Source organism: Oncorhynchus kisutch, linkage group LG27 (assembly GCF_002021735.2).
Source record: "Oncorhynchus kisutch isolate 150728-3 linkage group LG27, Okis_V2, whole genome shotgun sequence".
NCBI lineage: Eukaryota > Metazoa > Chordata > Actinopteri > Salmoniformes > Salmonidae > Oncorhynchus > Oncorhynchus kisutch.
This window is the reverse complement of record NC_034200.2, coordinates 13,092,886-13,112,024: the sequence shown is the minus strand read 5'-3', so window position 1 is coordinate 13,112,024 and position 19,139 is coordinate 13,092,886. Positions and strand designations below refer to the sequence as shown.

General features: G+C 41.4%; 1 protein-coding gene across 5 annotated transcripts in view; it reads left to right on the top strand.

Annotated features, from left to right (window-relative positions):
- Window positions 1–3,040: 3,040 nt before the first annotated feature.
- The window catches only part of mib1 (MIB E3 ubiquitin protein ligase 1), a 91,893-nt gene continuing 75,794 nt past the window's right edge, over window positions 3,041–19,139 (top strand). For 2 of the 5 annotated variants that reach the window (XM_031806486.1, XM_031806487.1), the window contains exons 1-3: window positions 3,043–4,095; window positions 4,619–4,790; window positions 15,040–15,169. In XM_031806486.1, coding sequence (XP_031662346.1) covers window positions 3,867–4,095; window positions 4,619–4,790; window positions 15,040–15,169 — 531 coding nt within the window. In that variant the 5' untranslated portion in view covers window positions 3,043–3,866. Of the gene's footprint in view, window positions 4,096–4,618; window positions 4,791–15,039; window positions 15,170–19,139 lie in introns of all 5 variants that reach the window. The other 3 variants (XM_031806490.1, XM_031806488.1, XM_031806491.1) reach the window with 3 other exon arrangements.

Genomic DNA, 19,139 nt, shown 5'->3' with positions numbered 1-19,139 from the left:
CCCCATCGAACACCTTTGGGATGAATTGGAACGCTGACTGCGAGCCAGGCCTAATCGCTCAACATCAGTGCCGACCTCACTAATGATCTTGTGGCTGAATGGAAGCAAGTCCCTGCAGCAATGTTCCAACATCTAGTGGAAAGCCTTCCCAGAAAAGAGGAGGCTGTTATAGCAGCAAACGGGGAACCAACTCCATATTGATGCCCATGATTTTGTAATGTGATGTTCTATGAGCAGGTGTCCACATACACTACATAACCAAACATATGTAACCAAACTAGACACTAATGTACTTGTCCTCTTGCTCAGTTGTGCACCGGGGCCTCCCACTCCTCTTTCTATTCTGGTTAGAGGCAGTTTGCGCTGTTCTATGAAGGGGGTAGTACATAGTGGTGTACGAGATCTTCAGTTTCTTGGCAATTTCTCGCATGGAATAGCCTTCATTTCTCAGAACAAGAATAGACTGCTGAGTTTCAGAAGAAAGTTATTTGTTCCTGGCCATTTTTAACCTGTAATCGAACCCACAAAGGCTGATGCCCCAGATAGTCTAAGGAAGGACAGTTGTATTGCTTCTTTAATCAGAACAACAGTTTTCAGCTGTGCTAACATAATTGCAAAAGGGTTTTCTAATGATCAATTAGCCTTCTAAAATGATAAACTTGGATTAGCTAACACAATGTGCCATTGGAACACAGGAGTGATGGTTGCTGATAATGGGCCTCTGTGTGCCGATGTAGATATTCCCTTAGAAATCAGCAGTTTCAAGCTACAATAGTCCTTTACAACATTAACAATGTCTACACTGTAGTTCTGATCAATTTTATGTTATTGTAATGGACAAAAAAAACAAGGACATTTCTAAGCGACCCCAAACTTTTGAACAGAGTGTTTAATATATATATATATATATATATATATATATATATATATATATATATATATATATACACACACACACAGTGCCTTCAGAAAGTATTCAGACCCTTTGACTTTTTCCAAATGTAAAAAAACAAGAATCTTCCTAGAGCTGGCCGCCCAGCTAACCTGAGCAATCAGGGGAGAAATTGATGGTGAGCAGGTTTTCAAGGATCTCTCTGTACATTGCTTCGTTCATTTTTCCTCGATCCTGACTAGTCTCCCAGTCCTTGCCGCTGAAAAAAATCCCCACATGATGTTGCCACCAAGAACGTGCAAAGCTGTCGTCAAGGCAAAGGGTGGCTACTTTGAAGAATCTCAAATATAAAATATATTTTTATTTGTTGAGCACTTTTTTGGTTAAAACATTATTTTATATATAAAATCATATATATACACACACACAGTGGCCAGAGTATTAGGTACACCCATCTAGTACCGGGTCGGACCCCCATTTGCCTCCAGAACAGCCTGAATTCTTCAGAGCATGGAAACGTTGCTCATTTGGTATTAAGGGACCTAACTTTTGCCAGGAAAACATTGCCCACACACCGCCACCAGGACTCATGCTGCACATGCCAAACCCTGACTCTGCCATTAGCATGACGCAACTGGAACCAGGATTCATCGGACCAGGCAATGTTTTTCCTCTTCTCAATTGTCCAGTGTTGGTGATTGCGTGCCCACTGGAGACCCTTCTTCTGGTTTTTAGCTGATAGGAGTGGAATCCGGTTTGGTCGTCTGCTGCAATAGCTCATCTGTGAAAAGGACTGACGATTTGTGCGTTCCGAGATGCCGTTCTGCACACCACTGTTGTACTGCACTGTTATTTGCCTGTTTGTGGCCTGCCTGGTAGCTTGCACAATTCTTGCCATTCTCCTTCGACCTCTCATCAACGAGCTGTTTTCGCCAACAGGACTGCCGCTCACTGGATGTTTTTTGTTTGTAGCACCATTCTCGGTAAACACTAGAAACTGTTGTGCATGAGATACTGGAACTGGCGCGCCTGGCACCTATGATCATACCATGATCAAAGTCGCTTTGGTCACTCTTTTTGCCCATTCTAATGTTCAAGCGAACAGTAACTGAATGCCTCAATGCCCGTCTGCCTGATTTATATAGCAAGCCACGGCCACGTGACTCACTGTCTGTAGGAGCATACTATTTTTGTGAACAGGGTGGTTTATCTGATATACTGGGCAGTGTATATCATATGCCTCGGCTGCTTCATTATCATAGTCCTACAAAGAGTGCAACTACATCAGGCTAAAAACAGAGGAAATGCATTTAGGAAGAAATTGGAGGAATGCATTCAATAAAATAAGTAATAAAACCCCTCGTTTTGCATTTTGAGAACATTTGCATGTTGCATTTTCGACAAAACAAATGGCCCCACCTTTCGCTTTGTATAATTACCCCCTTGAGCTTGTCTATTGCTGGGTTCATGTGGAACTGAACAAAGCAGAAACATTAGACTTGATATTTTTGTAGTTATGCACGTGCCGTGTACAACGAATCGGCATGTCGGATATTCCCGAGTTTCCTAGTTCCTACTAGTGTTTGAACGCGGCAAACCCCTCGCTTTCCAAACCAAAACATCTTCGTCGTCAACCCAAAGATTTTTTACAACTAAACCAAGATACACATATGCCTGTCGTTTCCAATGGAAACAAATTAGTCATAGTGTGCAGAACAAGCCAGGAGGTGGGCAGAGCCAAGCACGAGCTAGAGAGATCCTATTGGCGTGTTCAAGCTTTATCTGCATATTTCCGTTGGGGAACGCCTATTCTGAAGTGTTTGTGTACAGTAACTTAATTCGCCTTTGCACTCCTTCTAAAACAGTGATTTTTTTCCCCCAATGGCAAAGTCTACAAAACTTAGTCCACTCTTCATAACATATTATAATTTTGGGAACAGAAAACTGTACTGAGATCAAAGGTTTCATGATGATAAAATGTGCAGAATATCGGCCAAAAGCCATCTCGTTCCATGTTCTCCCACTGCACTCGCCAGTGGGCTTCCTCTCACTACCAAATTTGGTAGTGAGAGAAAACACTAAGCGGATGCTTCACATTTATACATCCAGTGAAATATCTGTCTCATTATTTATCTGTGGTAAACTTCCGTCTGCTTGGTGATTGACAATAATGGCGACGCGTTTATACTGAGTTTACTTCTGCGAGCCATTTGACAAAATAAATACATTTGAGACATACATCCAATACATAGGCTAAACGTACCTACGAATGAAATTATTTATCCAACAAAAAGGACGAATCTACACTAGTGGTCTAACGTTAAGTTGTGGAGGTGGAATTCTTGCAGAGGCACAAGCTAGCTAACTAAATAGCTAGGTAATAACGGTATACCATTTCGTGACGATGTGGCTACTTTACACGCTCTTGGGGTGACAATGTCTGGTGCTCTTGGGACGAAAAGCACATGAAATGGGATACTGAGACATACCAGTTATTTACATAACATTGCAGACGAACAGCTTGTGGAGTGGAAAGTGCGTGCCATTCAACAGCTTACTTTGGTAGCTAATGTTTGGCAGTTGCTAGTTGGCAAAGCTAGCTAGCTAACAGTTAACGTTAGTGAGTTAGCTTGGCTTTGATTTCCAGTACAACGCGTTGTTTTATCAAGCAAGCTAACTAAACCTTTGTTACATTTACACTACGATACATTTGACTAGCAATGTATATTTGCCTTTGCAACTAACTGTTAGCTTGTGTCTGCTATATTGTTTTGGAACTTTACCGCAAGCAGGCTAGCCTAGTTAACGTAACGTGCAAGCTAACAAGATATTGCTAAATTGTGTTTTTCTGGACAACAGAACGGTTTTGTCTCTCAAAATTATCCTGCCAAACACAGGTAGTTAGCTAGTTAGCATACCCTGCTAGTTGGCTATATATTTTTTGTGTTACGTTATTTGCGAGACCTTTTCGTAAATGACTACTGGCAGGAATAACCGTGTGATGATGGAAGGAGTTGGTGCGAGAGTGATCCGTGGACCCGATTGGAAATGGGGAAAACAGGATGGTGGAGAGGGACATGTCGGCACCGTCAGGAGTTTCGAAAGTCCGGAAGAAGTGGTTGTTGTCTGGGATAACGGGACTGCGGCCAACTACCGGTGCTCTGGTGCATACGACGTGAGGATATTTGACAGTGCTCCCACAGGTAATGTTGCCCTGCTGGTTCTGTGATCGCTAAACATATCGTATGTCCTATTTCTGTTAATAATTTGTTTATATTAGCCTATGCATTTGGGTGTTGATGTGTACACGGTTGTTTGGCATACCGCCACTTTTCAAGTTATTGCAATGCATCAAGCGTGCTACATGGAGCACGTTGAGTTAGATTGACATCTAGAGAGTTAGACGTGAGGATGACTACTTAAGATATCTTCATCAAAGCAAGCATTGTGAATAACTTCTCCCTCTGAGTGTTTAGATCTAGAGTACTGTATGCTTCCTTTTATTTGTGTTGATGAAGGATGGCACAGTACGAAGATGGCAATTCAACAGGCCCCAGAGCTGCGGGCAGAGGCATCATTGCTTCACACTTGACACCTCCAACATTTACATTTGAGTCATTTAGCAGACACAGGCTGTAGTGACGCCGCAGACACCTGCGCCACTCGCTAGGCAACCTGCTGTCCAGCAGAAATGTTCCTGACTGCCTTGTTACTAATCCCACTCAGGTATCAAGCATGACGGTACTATGTGCGACACCTGCCGTCAGCAGCCTATCATCGGTATCCGCTGGAAGTGTGCGGAGTGCACCAACTATGACCTCTGTACCACCTGTTACCACGGAGACAAGCACCACCTGCGACACCGCTTCTACAGGATCACCACCCCTGGAAGCGAGAGGTGAGTACTGTCAGCTGCCCTCTGAAGCTAATGATTACGTTCCAGGTCATCTTCAATGTAGTCATGTTACTCAGTGTGAGATCTGATTATCTATGCAGTGTGACCGCAATAAAGACAACGTGTAACCAATGTGTAGGGATGCTTTGTCAACTCAGCCCCACGTCTATGACAAACTCTATGGTTTAGTAATGATTTAAATGATAACAATTCTAATCTACATCCTTTGGTTGATTTATATTGAGGGACCCACCCATTTTACTCTCTGTTTTGCGGCTTTCTGTTTCTCTCTGGCTGTCTTGTCTGTCTGTCTCTGACATTTGAGAAGTGGTGCCTGAGCCCAGCCTTCTAGGCAGACTCAACATGTGGCCACCGATCATGGCTCTCTGTTGCCAGGCGACTGCTCAGACTCTATTTCAGAAGCAGCGATGTTGTTGGAGCCTCAGCCAATCCCATGTTACTGTCCATGTCTGTCTTTATCTGCTTCCCTAGAAGATTTACAAATGAAAGACAAAGCATAACTGCATAAAATGCCAAATCATAACAACACATAACACACCTGTCTTGAGAATGTTATGGTCAAGGGGCCAGGGTTCCCGTCAAGAAGCACGGTTTGACATCTTGGACTCAGTCTCCAGTTCTTATTGAACCTCAATGGTTATGATAGGACAGAAATGTAAAAGTCAGAATTTATTTATTTGACATTTATTTAACTAGGCAAGTCTGTTAAGAAGAAATTCTTATTTACAATGACGCCCTAGGAACAGTGGGTTAACTGCCTTGTTCAGGGGCAGAACAACAGATTTTTTGCTTGTCAGCTCAGGGATTCTATCTAACAACCTTTCGTTTACTGGCCCAACGCTCTAACCACTAGGCTACCTGCCTCCCCCAATAATAAAAGGAGCTGAAAAGTTTATGAAAACAACAATTTGTGTATTTCTGTGGTTTTCAAAATGAACTGACTGAAACGTAATGTGCAGAGAATGCAACCAGGACATGTTACTGCATTATTACATACAGTGGAGATATTTTCTTGCTATAGCAGTCCCTCCAACTGCTTCAAGCCCTTTATTAGTTCCAAAGGGACAACCCAAACGCATGGCGAGACCGCTGGCACCCTTTCAACGACCTGTGACTTCGGTTCCCCTGAGACTGTTAATTGTCCCCACCCCCCCCACAGACACGGCTCTGAACCAAAGACACGATGGACTTTTTTTTGTTATGCCACACTGACTGTCGGCAGTCTGGCTATTTATGAGTCTGTAGGTTCTCTCTTGACCAATTGCCATTTAAAGTGGAACTGACAGCATTTTGTCAACATGAACATTTATAAAAATATGTTCGTATACACCCCAAGGAAGAAAGACACTTATTGTTTTTGTTAGAATTTTTAAAAACGTTTTCTGACAAGCGAGTACTTAGAAGGTAATTTTCATAAATTCATAGAACGTTTGGGAATAACATGGTAAGGCATTTGTAAAAATGCTATAGCTATATGGAGTGGGAAAGCGGCAGTGCGATTGGACAATTAATAGACACTGCGGCAAATAATACCTAATAAAAAAGTTTGTCTTGTTCAGGATCGGAGCGTACGCAGACTGGGTCGCCATAGCCGACCAGGGCTACAGTAGGCCTATATGCAAATAAGCCATTTGCCACACGGGTCTGCCATCATTCACTTTGAACTGGACTGTGTCTTTACAGGCAGTAGCAATAGTGTGACTTTACATCATCAAATCAAATTTTGTTGGTCACATACACATGTTTAGCAAATGTTATTGCGGGTGTAGTGAAATGCTTGTGTTTCTAGCTCCAACAGTGCAGTAAGATCTAACAAGTAATATCTAACAATTTCACAACAATACAACCACACACAGGAATGGAATTAAGAATATATTAATATTTGGATGAACAATGTCAGTGGCATAGACTAAGATACATTAGAATAGAATACAGTATATATTTATGAGATGAGTAATGCAAAATATGTAAATATTAGTGACAAGTTTTCCATATTTAAAGTGGCCAGTGATTTCAAGTCTATTTATATAGGCTGCAGCCTCTGTGCTAGTGCTGGCTATTTAACAGTCTGATAGCCTTGAGGTAGAAGCTGTTTTTCAGTCTCTCTGTCCCGGCTTTGATGCACCATTACTGAGTTTGCCTTCTGGATGATGGCTGAGTGAACAGGCAGTGGCTCGGGTGGTTGTTGTCCATAATTATCCTTTTGGCTTTCCTGTGACATCGGGTGCTGAAGGACAGGGTAGGTAGTTTGCCCCCGGTAATGCATTGTGCAGACCGCACCACCCTCTGGAGAGCCCTGCGTTTGCGGGCGGTGCAGTTGCTGTACCAGGCAGTGATACAGACCGACAGGATGCTCTCAATTGTGCATCTGTAAAAGTTTGTGAGGGTTTTAGGTGCCAAGCTAAATGTCTTCGGCATCATGAGGTTGAAGAGCTGCTGTTACGCCGCCTTCACCACACTGTCTATGTGGGTGGACCATTTCTGTTTGTCAGGGATGTGTACACCAAGGAACCTTAAGCTTTCCACCTTCTCCACTGCAGTCCCGTCGATGTGGATAAGGGCTGCTCCCTCTGCTGTTTCCTGAAGTCCACGATCAGCTCCTTTGTTTTGTTGACGTTGAGTGAGAGGTTGTTTTCCTGGTACCACACTCCCAGAGCCCTCACCTACTCCCTGTAGGATGTCTTGTCATTGTTGGTAATCAGGCCTACTACTGTTGTGTCGTCTGCAAACCTGATGATTGAGTTGGAGTCATTGGTGAACAGGCAGTACAAGAGGGGGCTGAGCACACACCCTTGTGGGGTCCCAGTGTTGAGGGTCAGCGAAGTGAAGGTGTTGTTTCACACATTCACCATCTGGGGGTGGCCGGTCAGGATGTCCAGGACCCAGTTGCACAGGGCGGGGTTTAGACCCAGGGCCTCAAGCTTAATGATGAGCTTGGAGTGTACTATGGTGTTTAAGGCTGAGCTATAGTCATTGAACAGCATTCTGACATAAGTATTCCTCTTGTCCAGATGGGATAGGGCAGTGTGCAGTGCGATGGCGATTGCATTGATCTGTTGATCTATTGAGGTGGTAACCAAATTGAAGTGGGTCTAGCGTGTCAAATAAGGTACATACAATGGTATACATCTTGAAGCAAGTGGGGACAGCAGACCCCCATGCTTCAAGCTGTCCACCATTAGAACGCATTCGCCAAAATCCACAAAACATACCTGACTGGATTTTTTCCAATATGTAAATACCACGGGAGTCCACTTACGTTTGGGAAATTAACAGTCCTATTGATCAAACAACCATGACAAGGTAGGCCATCGCTCCCTCGGTTATGCACATAAACAGCATTAAGATCGACAACTAATGCTAGCCAGATGAGCTAAAATCTATCAAGGGAACATTAGATAAACCCTTTCAAACCTTTTCAGCCAGTTGGCCATCAAAATTGAACTGATAAACGTTGGGGAGAAGTAGCCTGCTCTAGAGGTCGACCGATTATGATTTTTCAACGCCGATACAGATTATTGGAGGACAAAAAAAGCCAATACCGATTAATCGGACTATTTTTTTTTTTTTAAATTTGTAATAATGACAATTACAACTACTGAATGAACACTTATTTTAACTTAATATAATACATCAATAACATCAATTTAGCCCCAAATAAATAATGAAACATGTTCAATTTGGTTTAAATAATGCAAAAACAAAGTGTTGGAGAAGAAAGTAGAAGTGCAATATGTGCTATGTAAGAAAGCTAACATTTCAGTTCCTTGCTCACAACATGAGAACATATGAAAGCTGGTGGTTCCTTTTAACATGAGTCTTCAATATTCCCAGGTGAGAAGTTTTAGGTTCTAATTATTATAGGAATTATAGGACTATTTCTCTCTATACCATTTGTATTTCATTAACCTTTGACTATTGGATGTTCTTATAGGCACTTTAGTATTGCCAGTGTAACAGTATAGCTTCCGTCCCTCTCCTCACTCCTACCTGGGCTCGAACCAGGAACACAACGACAACAGCCACCCTCGAAGCAGCGTTACCCATGCAGAGCAAGGGGAAGAACGAGAGCGAGTGACGTTTGAAACGCTATTAGCGCGCACCCCGCTAACTAGCTAGCCATTTCACCTCACGGTTACACCAGACTAATCTCGGGAGTTGATAGGCTTGAAGTCATAAACATCAGAGCTGCTGGCAAAACGCACAAAAGTGCTGTTTGAATGAATGCTTATGAGCCTGCTGGTGCCTACCATCGCTCAGTCAGACTGCTCTATCAAATCATAGACTTAATTATAACATAATAACACTTAGAAATGCGAGCCGTAGGTCATTAATATGGTTGAATCCGGAAACTATCATCTCGAAAACAAGACGTTTATTCTTTCAGTGAAATACGGATCCGTTCTGTATTTTATCTAACCGGTGGCATCCATCAGTCTAAATATTCCTGTTACATTGCACAACCTTCAATGTTATGTCATAAGTACGTAAAATTCTGGCAAATTAGTTCGCAATGAGCCAGGCGGCCCAAACTGTTGCATATACCCTGACTCTGCGTGCAATGAACGCAAGAGAAGTGACACAATTTCACCTGGTTAATATTGCCTGCTAACCTGGATTTCTTTTAGCTAAATATGTAGGTTTAAAAATATATACTTTTGTGTATTGATTTTAAGAAAGGCATTGGTGTTTATGGTTAGGTACACGTTGGAGCAACGACCGTCCTTTTTCGCGAATGCGCACTGCATCTATTATATGCAACGCAGGACACGCTAGATAAACTAGTAATATCATCAACCATGTGTAGTTATAACTAGTGATTATGATTGATTAAGTTTCATGCTAGCTAGCAACTTACCTTGGCTTCTTACTGCATTCGCGTAACAGGCGGGCTCCTCGTGAGGCAGGTGGTTAGAGCGTTGGACTAGTTAACCATAAGGTTGCAAGATTGAATCCCTGAGCTGACAAGGTAAAAATCTGTCATTCTGCCCCTGAACAAGGCAGTTAACCCACCGTTCCTAGGCCGTCATTGAAAATAAGAATGTGTCCTTAACTGACTTGCCTAGTTAAAGATTAAATAAAGGTGTAAAAAAAAGAAATCCTATTGTTATGAAAACTTGAAATCGGCTCTAATTAATCGGCCATTCCGATTTAATCGGTCGACCTCTAGCCTGCTCATCCTTCTGCCGCTTGCTTGCCAATGCATGCTTGTCTAAACCCACTTTTTGACAATTGAATGTTTACTTCCCATGCCCGCGCCTTTTAATCGATGCCAAATGCATTTGATTGGCAACTAAGAGAGACGCTAACTGTGGATAAGTCGTTCAAGTTCACCATAGCTAGCTAGCATAGCAATTCGCATTTCTTGCTAGCTAACCAAATGACACCTGCATCTCTAGCTGTAGCCACCCAAAAAACGATATGAGTGAAAAAGTCGGTCACTCAACAACTTCAATTTCATGACATCCTCCCAACAGCTAGCGAGCCATATTGGAAAAACCACAACTAATTTTCGGGCCAAATATAGCCTATTTGATTTTACCCAAAAAAGTGCTACTTTATAGTGTGCACTTATGTACATATGGGTGCTGTATATGGCATTTTAACATATTCAAACAAAAAGGGATAAATACTTTTTGTTAAGCCATAAACCTTTTGTCTTTGCTGCTATGCTTGCAGATCTGCATAATATGCCGCGACCCCAATAACTCCAAAGAACAAAAACGAAGCAATATGTTGTAACTTAAAACATGTTTTTCATTTTTGTTGCACTACATGGATCACCGGTGCGGTTGAATGCAGCACTGGTGTATGGTGCGCTCAAAATGTATTGTAGTTGAGTAGCCAGCCTAGGCTACTGCTCAAATGTTCCTGTAATAGGCCTACCTTTTTCTGGATACACATGGTTTTTTGGATGGTTTGCAGGTTTTGTTTTTTGGTTATTCAATGTCAAGCTTTAAAAACCGAAGCCAGACTGCAACAGTTTAGTAGCCTAGCTAGGACTCTGGCATGTGTCTGGACACTTTCCCACCGCTGCGCACTGTAAACGGGACACGCAAAAGCAGCGCAATTGTTCAATTCCCAGATGCAAGTGCATCAGACTGTAATTTCATAAAGTAGATGACTCAACTGTTGACTCATTTATACTCGCTTTTCTGTCCTATTCGCCCCGTGGGCCTTGTTTGACATGTGCGCAAGCCTAATTGCCACGTTATGACGGACTTGTCATCATTGCCCTTGCTAGATTGATTGTGTTGACAACCTTAGTTACAGTTGTCAGTTTTTATTTTACATTTTCATATTGAGTATTTGAAACTTGAACAGTGCATCCCGAATGGGTGGAGGCAGCAAACAATGTACCAGGCCAGCTGTGATTTACAACTTGTTAGCTACCAAGAAATGTATTGGTAAATTATATGAGTCATGCATTGAACTGCATCCATCTATTCTGCCAACAATGCCTTACAGTAAGTCATGGAATTTTGAGTAAAATATAATATATTATAAAGTTGGGTTTGAAGCATAAATGGATGCGTGCCTCATCGGTCAAGTAATAACAATGCTACAGAGCAGACAATTTCATGATGCATACTTTTCCAAATATATACCTGCGAAACTATTCACACCCCTTGACTTTATCCATGTTTTGTTACTTTACAGCCTTATTCTAAATTGTTTTAAATTGTTGTTTTTTCTCATCAATCTACACACAGTGCCCAAAATGTTTTTGCTAATTTATTAATAATATAAAACTGAAATGTCACATTTACATAAGTATTCAGACCCTTTACTCAGTACTTTGTTGAATTACCAGCGATTACAGCATTGAGTCTTATTGGGCATGTCGCTCCAAGCTTGGCACACCTGTATTTATGGAGTTTCTCCCATTCTTCTCTGCAGATCCTCTCATGCTCTCTCAGGTTAGATGGGGAGTGTTGCTTCACAGTTATTTTCAGGTCTCTCCAGAGATGTTTGATCGGGTTCAAGTCCGGGCTTGGCTGGGCCACTCAAGGATATTCAGAGACTTGTCCCGAAGCCTGCGTTGTCTTGGCTGTGTGATTAGGGCCATTGTCCTGTTGGAAGGAGAACCTTCGCCTCAGTCTAAGGTCCTGAGCACTCTGGAGCAGGTTTCTATCAAGGATCTCTCTACTTTGCTCTGTTCGTCTTAGCCTCGATCCTGACTAGTCTCCCAGTCCCTGCCGCTGAAAAACATACCCACAGCATGATGCTGCCACCACCATGCTTCACCCTAGGGATGGAGCCAGGTTTCCTCCAGACATGACGCTTGACATTCAGGCCAAAGAGTTCAATCTTGGTTTCATCAGACCAGAGAATCTCATCTGGCCACTCTACCATAAAGGCGTGATTGGTGGAGTGTTGCAGAGATGGTTGTCCTTCTGTAAGGTTCTACCATCTCCAAAGAGGAACTCTGGAGCTCTGACAGCGTGACCGTCGGGTTCTTGGTCACCTCCCTGACCAAGACCCTTCTCACCTGATTGCTCAGTTAGACTGGGCAGCCAGCTCTAGGAAGGGTCTTGGTTGTTCCAAACCTCTTCCATTTAAGAATGATGTAGGCCATTGTGTTCTTGGGAATCTTCAATGCTGCAGAGATCTTTTGGCAGCATTGCCCAGGTCTGTGCCTCGACACAATCCTGTATCGGAGCTCTACAGACAATTCCTTCAACCTTATGGCTCTGACGTACACTGTCAACTGTGGGACCTTATCTAAATTTTGAGTCTCATACCAATGGGTCTGAATACATATGTAAATAAGGTATTGTTTTATATGTGTGTATGTGTATATATATATGTGTATATATATATATTATATATATATGTATATATGCAAACATTTCTAAAAAACTGTTTTCACTTTGTCATTATGGGGTATTGTGTGTAGATTGCTGAGGATTTGTTTTTATATAATCCATTTTAGAATAATGCTGGAACATAACAAAATGTGGAATAAATCAAGGTGTCTAGTCTAGGCACTGTTATAGGCTGTTCATTATGTTTGTTTACTCTCAATAGACCGTGTGCAAGGGTTAACCCAGGATGACCCAGAGTCTGAAAGATGCATGCCAGCAACTAGTAAATAAAACCAGCCAAATCCTATTTGTTATTTTGAAGCGCTGGAATATCCAGGTCAAAGACAAGACAAGGTTTCTTGAAATGTGATTATTTGCTGATACCCAAATAGAGGTTTGACACAAGTAATTGCGCAATGTTTTTGAACCAGATGACCTCCCTCCTTTTAACTTCTTAGGGCTGAAATCCCGTTAACGGGATCGATATGACAACAGCCAGTGAAAGTGCAGGACGCCAAATTCAAAACAACAAATCTCATAATAAAAATTCCTCAAACCTACAAGTATCTTATACCATTTTAAAGGTAATCTTGTTGTTAATCCCACCACAGTGTCCGATTTCAAATTGGCTTTACAGCGAAAGCACCACAAACAATTATGTTAGGTCAGAGCCAAGCCACGGAAACACAGCTATTTTTCCAGCCAAAGAGAGGTGTCACAAAAAGCAGAAATAGCGAGTTATGTTCAGTAGTTCCAAAAACATCCGGTGATTTTGCAGAGAGCCAGATCAATTTACAGAAATACTCATTATAAATGTTGCTGAAAATACAAGTGTTATGCATAGAACTTTAGATACACTTCTCCTTAATGCAACCGCTGTGTCAGATTTCGGAAAAAGCTTTACGGAAAAAGCAAACCATGCAATAATCTGAGTATGGCGCTCAGACAAACAATTACATATATGCGCCATGTTGGAGTCAACAGAAGTCAGAATTAACATTATAAATATTCACTTACCTTTGATCTTCATCAGAATGCACTCCGAGGAATTCCAGTTCCACAATAAATGTTTGATTTGTTCGATAATGTCCATTTATGTCCAAATAGCTTCTTTTGTTAGCGCGTTTTGGTAAACAAATCAAAACTCACGAAGCGCTTTCACTAGTTACAGTCTGTAGAAAAGATCAAACGATGTATGGAATCAATCTTTAGGATGTTTTTAACTTATCGTCAATAATAATCCTTCAGAAAAGCAAAGGAACGGGAGATACCTCATGTGAAATGCGCGTGACCAGTGCGTGACTGCTGGCATACCTCTGACTCATTCCCCTCTCATTCAGCCCCCCTTCATAGTAGAAGCCTCGAACAAGTTTCTAAAGACGATTGACATCTAGTGGAAGCCTTAGGAAGTACAACATGACCAATATCCCACTAACTTCAATAGTGGCTGTGTTGAAAATCGACCAACCTCAGATTTCCCACTTCCGGATTGGATTTTTTCTCAGGTTTTTCCCTGACATATGAGTTCTGTGATACTCACAGACATCATTCAAACAGTTTTAGAAACTTCAGAGTGTTTTCTATCCAAATAAACAAATAATATGCATATATTAGCAACTGGGATTCAGGAGCAGGCAGTTTACTCTGGGCACCTTATTCATCCAAGCTACTCAATACTGCCCCCCAGCCATAATAAGTTTAACATGTCGTTAGACACTATGGATGGGGCTACTTTGGGGTAGCCTAATCCATTGTTGTGCTGGCAATGGGCTGTAGAGTTAATTTTTCACTGGCAGTGGTTAAACTAAGTGTATAGCCTAGATATGTTGGTATTGTTGCTCTGACGATCAGGCAGGCCCATCTGGCAAGCCAATTGCACTGCTCACTGTTGTGGTAATGGTTCAGTCTGTTTTCATGGCTAGCTAAGCATGGCTTTTCATCCCCATAATCAAAACTGGGACTGTTTTTAGTACACTGCGCAGTTAAACATCCTTGATTAGTCTCCTCTCAAATCAAGTTAGCAGCTCTAAGTCTTCATCAAAAGAGATGGAGTTGAGGAGTCTTGATATGTTTTTGACGGACATCTTGAAATATTCTACCTATCTAACGTCAGTGACCAAAGATGCTCAGTTCTTGAAAAGGTCTAAATTGGCATATCAACAAAGTTAGTTTTTGGCTAATAACATTGAATAAACATTGTAAAAACGTATATAGCTAGTAGACCTAAATCATAGATGGACTAATACATTAACTTCATGATGTCCCCAATAATAGGTCTTTCAATGCCACCATAAATAAACGTCCAGCTTTATCCAACATTGATTGAATATTTCCATCTTCAACACCCATCAAATTACAACTATTGTTATACACCCACCCACTGTCAGTAAATTGAACATACATTTTCTTGTTTATTTTGACAGAGTCCTGTTGGAGTCTCGGCGCAAGTCGAAGAAGATCACAGCCCGAGGCATCTACACAGGTGGCCGGGTGGTGAGGGGAGTGGACTGGCAGTGGGAGGACCAGGACGGAGGCAACGGCAGGAGAGGAAAGGTACTCATTCTGTTGCAAAAAAATGTACCATGAAAAAATGTCTTGCTACGGTGTGATTTCCTCCATTAGGTTCCAGAAGGTGATCGGAGGAGTGTGAAGACTGTGGGGACCAGCCTAGTTCCTTTGGACTGACTAGTTCCATCCCAGTCAGTCCCCTACATAAGTATAATTGTGAAAAGACGTGCATACTTCATCGCCACAGAATACACTTCAATACACTTTGTTTTGTTGACGGAGCAGAGCTGGGGAGTGTTGTGGATCGTGGCAAAAAACAATGTAGTACATATGATGCTGTTGTATTGCTCGTGCAATGATGTCAGAGGGATAAAAAGTGTTGGTTGTTTGCCCTAAATTTGTTGTGGTATTGCAAATGGCCATTGCAGTTTCACCATTCCAGCTTCAACATTCACACAGCTCCATAGAGCTCTAGATTACTCGTTGGTTATTACTGCATTATCGGAACTAGAAGCACAAGCATTTCGCTACACTCGCATTAACATCTGCTAACCATGTGTATGTGACAAATAACATTTGATTTGGTTTGAGAAGTTCAACTCCGGTCCAGGGCTGGCGTTATGGTTGGGTCTTAGGGGGTTGGGGTCGGCTTACCCTACCTATTTGCCTGTCCAAATAAAATACTTAAATAACGGTAATTTATTTGACCAAGATGTGCGCCGACAGAAAGACTCATCAATCTCAGATAGCGCCCCTCTGTCTCAGTATGTGTTGCCAATGTATTTGATGCTGTTTGGCCAAAAAAAAAAGTTTTTTTGCCAGACCGAATCATATACATGGGCTACATAGAGTAAGACGGGGGTGCTGGTCTATTAGCCACTGTGGCAGGTAGATTTAAAAATCTACCAGCAACAGTTTTTTTTTTTTTTACCAAACAAAATATTTTTGGGCCTCTAAAATAAAAAACGGATAAGCATGCTTTAATATTTCTTCAACAAATGTATTACTAATAAGAAGTAACTAATGTGGTTTATTGAATAATTACATTTTTTTTGTGACTTGTCTTCTAATCAAAATATCACAGATGAGAGAAAAAATGTCACCTGCACCTTTAAGGATGGAAGGTTACCGTGGTAGCATGACTCATCTATGTTTTTGCCTGTGAGATAGAGTCTGAATAGTAGAAGCGTTGTCTTCTCAAATCAAAGTTTATTTGTCATGTCCGCCGAATACAACGTAGACCTTACAGTGAAATGCTAACTTACAGCCTCTAACCAATAGTGCAAAAAAGGTATTAGGTGAACAGTAGGTAAGTAAAGAAATAAAACAGTAAAAAGACAGTGAAAAACAGTAGCGAGGCTCTATACAGTAGCGAGGCTATATACAGTAGCGAGGCTATATACAGTGTCGAGGCTATATACAGTAGCGAGGCTATATACAGTAGCGAGGCTATATACAGTGTCGAGGCTATAAAAGTAGCGAGGCTACATACAGACACAGGTTAGTCAGGCTGATTGAGGTAGTATGTACATATGGTTAAAGTGACTATGCATATACAGTGGGGCAAAAAAGTATTTAGTCAGCCACCAATTGGGCAAGTTCTCCCACTTAAAAAGATGAGAGAGGCCTGTAATTTTCATCATAGGTACACTTCTATGACAGACAATATGAGGAAAAAAAATCCAGAAAATCACATTGTAGGATTTTTTATTTGCAAATGATGGTGGAAAATAAGTATTTGGTCAATAACAAAAGTTATTGCTAGTCCCTAGCAGTTGAAACTGAAACATAGAAAAACAATCTGGTTTGTGAACAAACGATGTAAATAGCCAGGATACACAATGACAGTCTCACTTCAGTAGACTTTTGTTTCAAGTAAATTAGACCAACTTTTATGCCTATGCTTAGCGCGTCTAAAAATGAATCTCACTCAGCTCTTCACATGCGCACAGCCCCCAGCCAGGCAGTGTTGCAGCACTAGGTGGAATAGGATTCATAGTTCTTTGACTTTGTGCGATTGAATTTACCATCTATGACACAACACTGCGGAAGTACTCTGAAAACAGCTACTGCAGCATTTATTTTACTATAAATGTGATCATACTTGATTTTTTATTTACAAATGCGAGTGAAATGCTCGCACTGTGGAGCCCTGACCACCCGCCAATGTGGCTGATGAAATAGACATTTTTCCCGCCAATGCCAAAATCTACCTGCAGGTGGTGGGTGTTCATTTTAGGCCCTGCTCTGGTGAGACAGCTTCAGCCACTTGCTAATTGAAGGAAAGTTAGTGGGTGCACATTGCATTGTTTAAATACCAGAATTATTTTGGAATAACGTGCTACGGTAACATACTTTTGAAGTGATTTGTTTGACAATGATGAAAGCATAACTGGTTGTGTTCATACCATGTTAAAAGTAGGGTGTTGGGTGATGCAACAAACCATGGACGCTATGCAAGAATTCTATAAAATCAATTTTTAAATTGACATTTTTAAATGTCAATATTGTGGTCGTCAAAGTATAATAAATACTTTGAAAACAAAATGAATATGTCTGTTGTTACCCATGTCTAAAAATCCCCAAAGTGTAATTTTAGGAGATATGAACCCGAAATGTAAAGCAAGTGCCGTGCTAAGAACGTTCTACTCTGGAGGAAGCCCTTTTTGTGAAACCTGTGAAATCGGTGTACATATTTGCTTTTGGTGGAAGGTATTCATTCCTCAACCTACCAGAGTAAGATCGATGTGACATTGTAATGCTTAGAAGTATTGGAAAATCTTGAGGTTCTTTCACGGTCGTTGGACATCCTTGGACTGAAGTACAAGGTGAAACGTATTTTTTTCATCAGAGACACAATTAATGTAGCAGGTTGCAAAGCAGAGCTTCGTAGCTACGTTTTGATGTATGTGCTGTCAGGGACATGACCAAATTCACGTCCCCCACCCCGATTTCCATGACTGGTGTTAGCTTGCTAGCTGTGTGGGAGTGCTGGACGCTGTTCGCTGAGGCAATTGTTGCGAGGCAGCGCTGTGCAGCATTGGCTATTTTGTACCAGCGGCAAATTTTGTGATTGATTTGTTTTATTCTTTCAAGGGGAAACTACCAGTATTATGTGGCTGCAGCACTACAATCAATTAAAATAGCAGCTAAATACCAGTGAATTTGAAAACGTGTTCCATCTATCTTGCTGTGCTGTTGGCTAGTAGGCATCCCACTGACTCTTCTGAGCCTAGGCTAATTATTTACCTGAAACGATGCAGTTAACTCATCAACACCAAAAATAACATTACAATGTAACCCAACTCAGGTGTAGGCCTACCTTAAAAGTAAGCTATGTTATTAGCCTTTGTTACAGTACATACTTGGTGAAAGGTGTGCCAGGCTCTGTGTGCGTGCGGGGATAGGTGTATTATTTGGCGCTCTAGGCCTAGTTAGTTGGGCTACTGAATCCAACAGCTGTGTGTGTGCACACCATGGGCAGCATCTTACTTCTCAGTGTAGACTTCCAGTTCTGCATAAAACATCAGTATATGTCAGACGTGACTACCTGACTTTAAATTAACAGGTTTAACATGCTGTATTGTTTAATTCCGTGCAGACTAATTAGCATGTTAGTATGTAACTCATTTGCATAACATATAAAGTTATTTTCGAATTTCATAAAGTTTAACATTGTTACAAACTCTGTTTTGCATAAAGCTTTATGATTTGTAAATAGTAGCACCCTACCTTAAATTATTGGGCTTACGTTCCTGTAATTATGTATTCCATACAGACTCATTTGCATATTAGTGCATATTTTCATAAAATACAAAATGATTTGAATCGTCTCTGTTCTACATCAGCCCTGAAAATGTCATAACAATATGACCAAAAATGAAATTAAGAATCCAGACAGGTGATTTGGTGCCTTTTTGGCGAGGTTACTTTTCCCCCTTCCACCACCAATTATTTGAGGAAGATATCTCAGTAATGTTAAGTCCTATCCTCTTGAAATAGTCTTCTGTGTTCC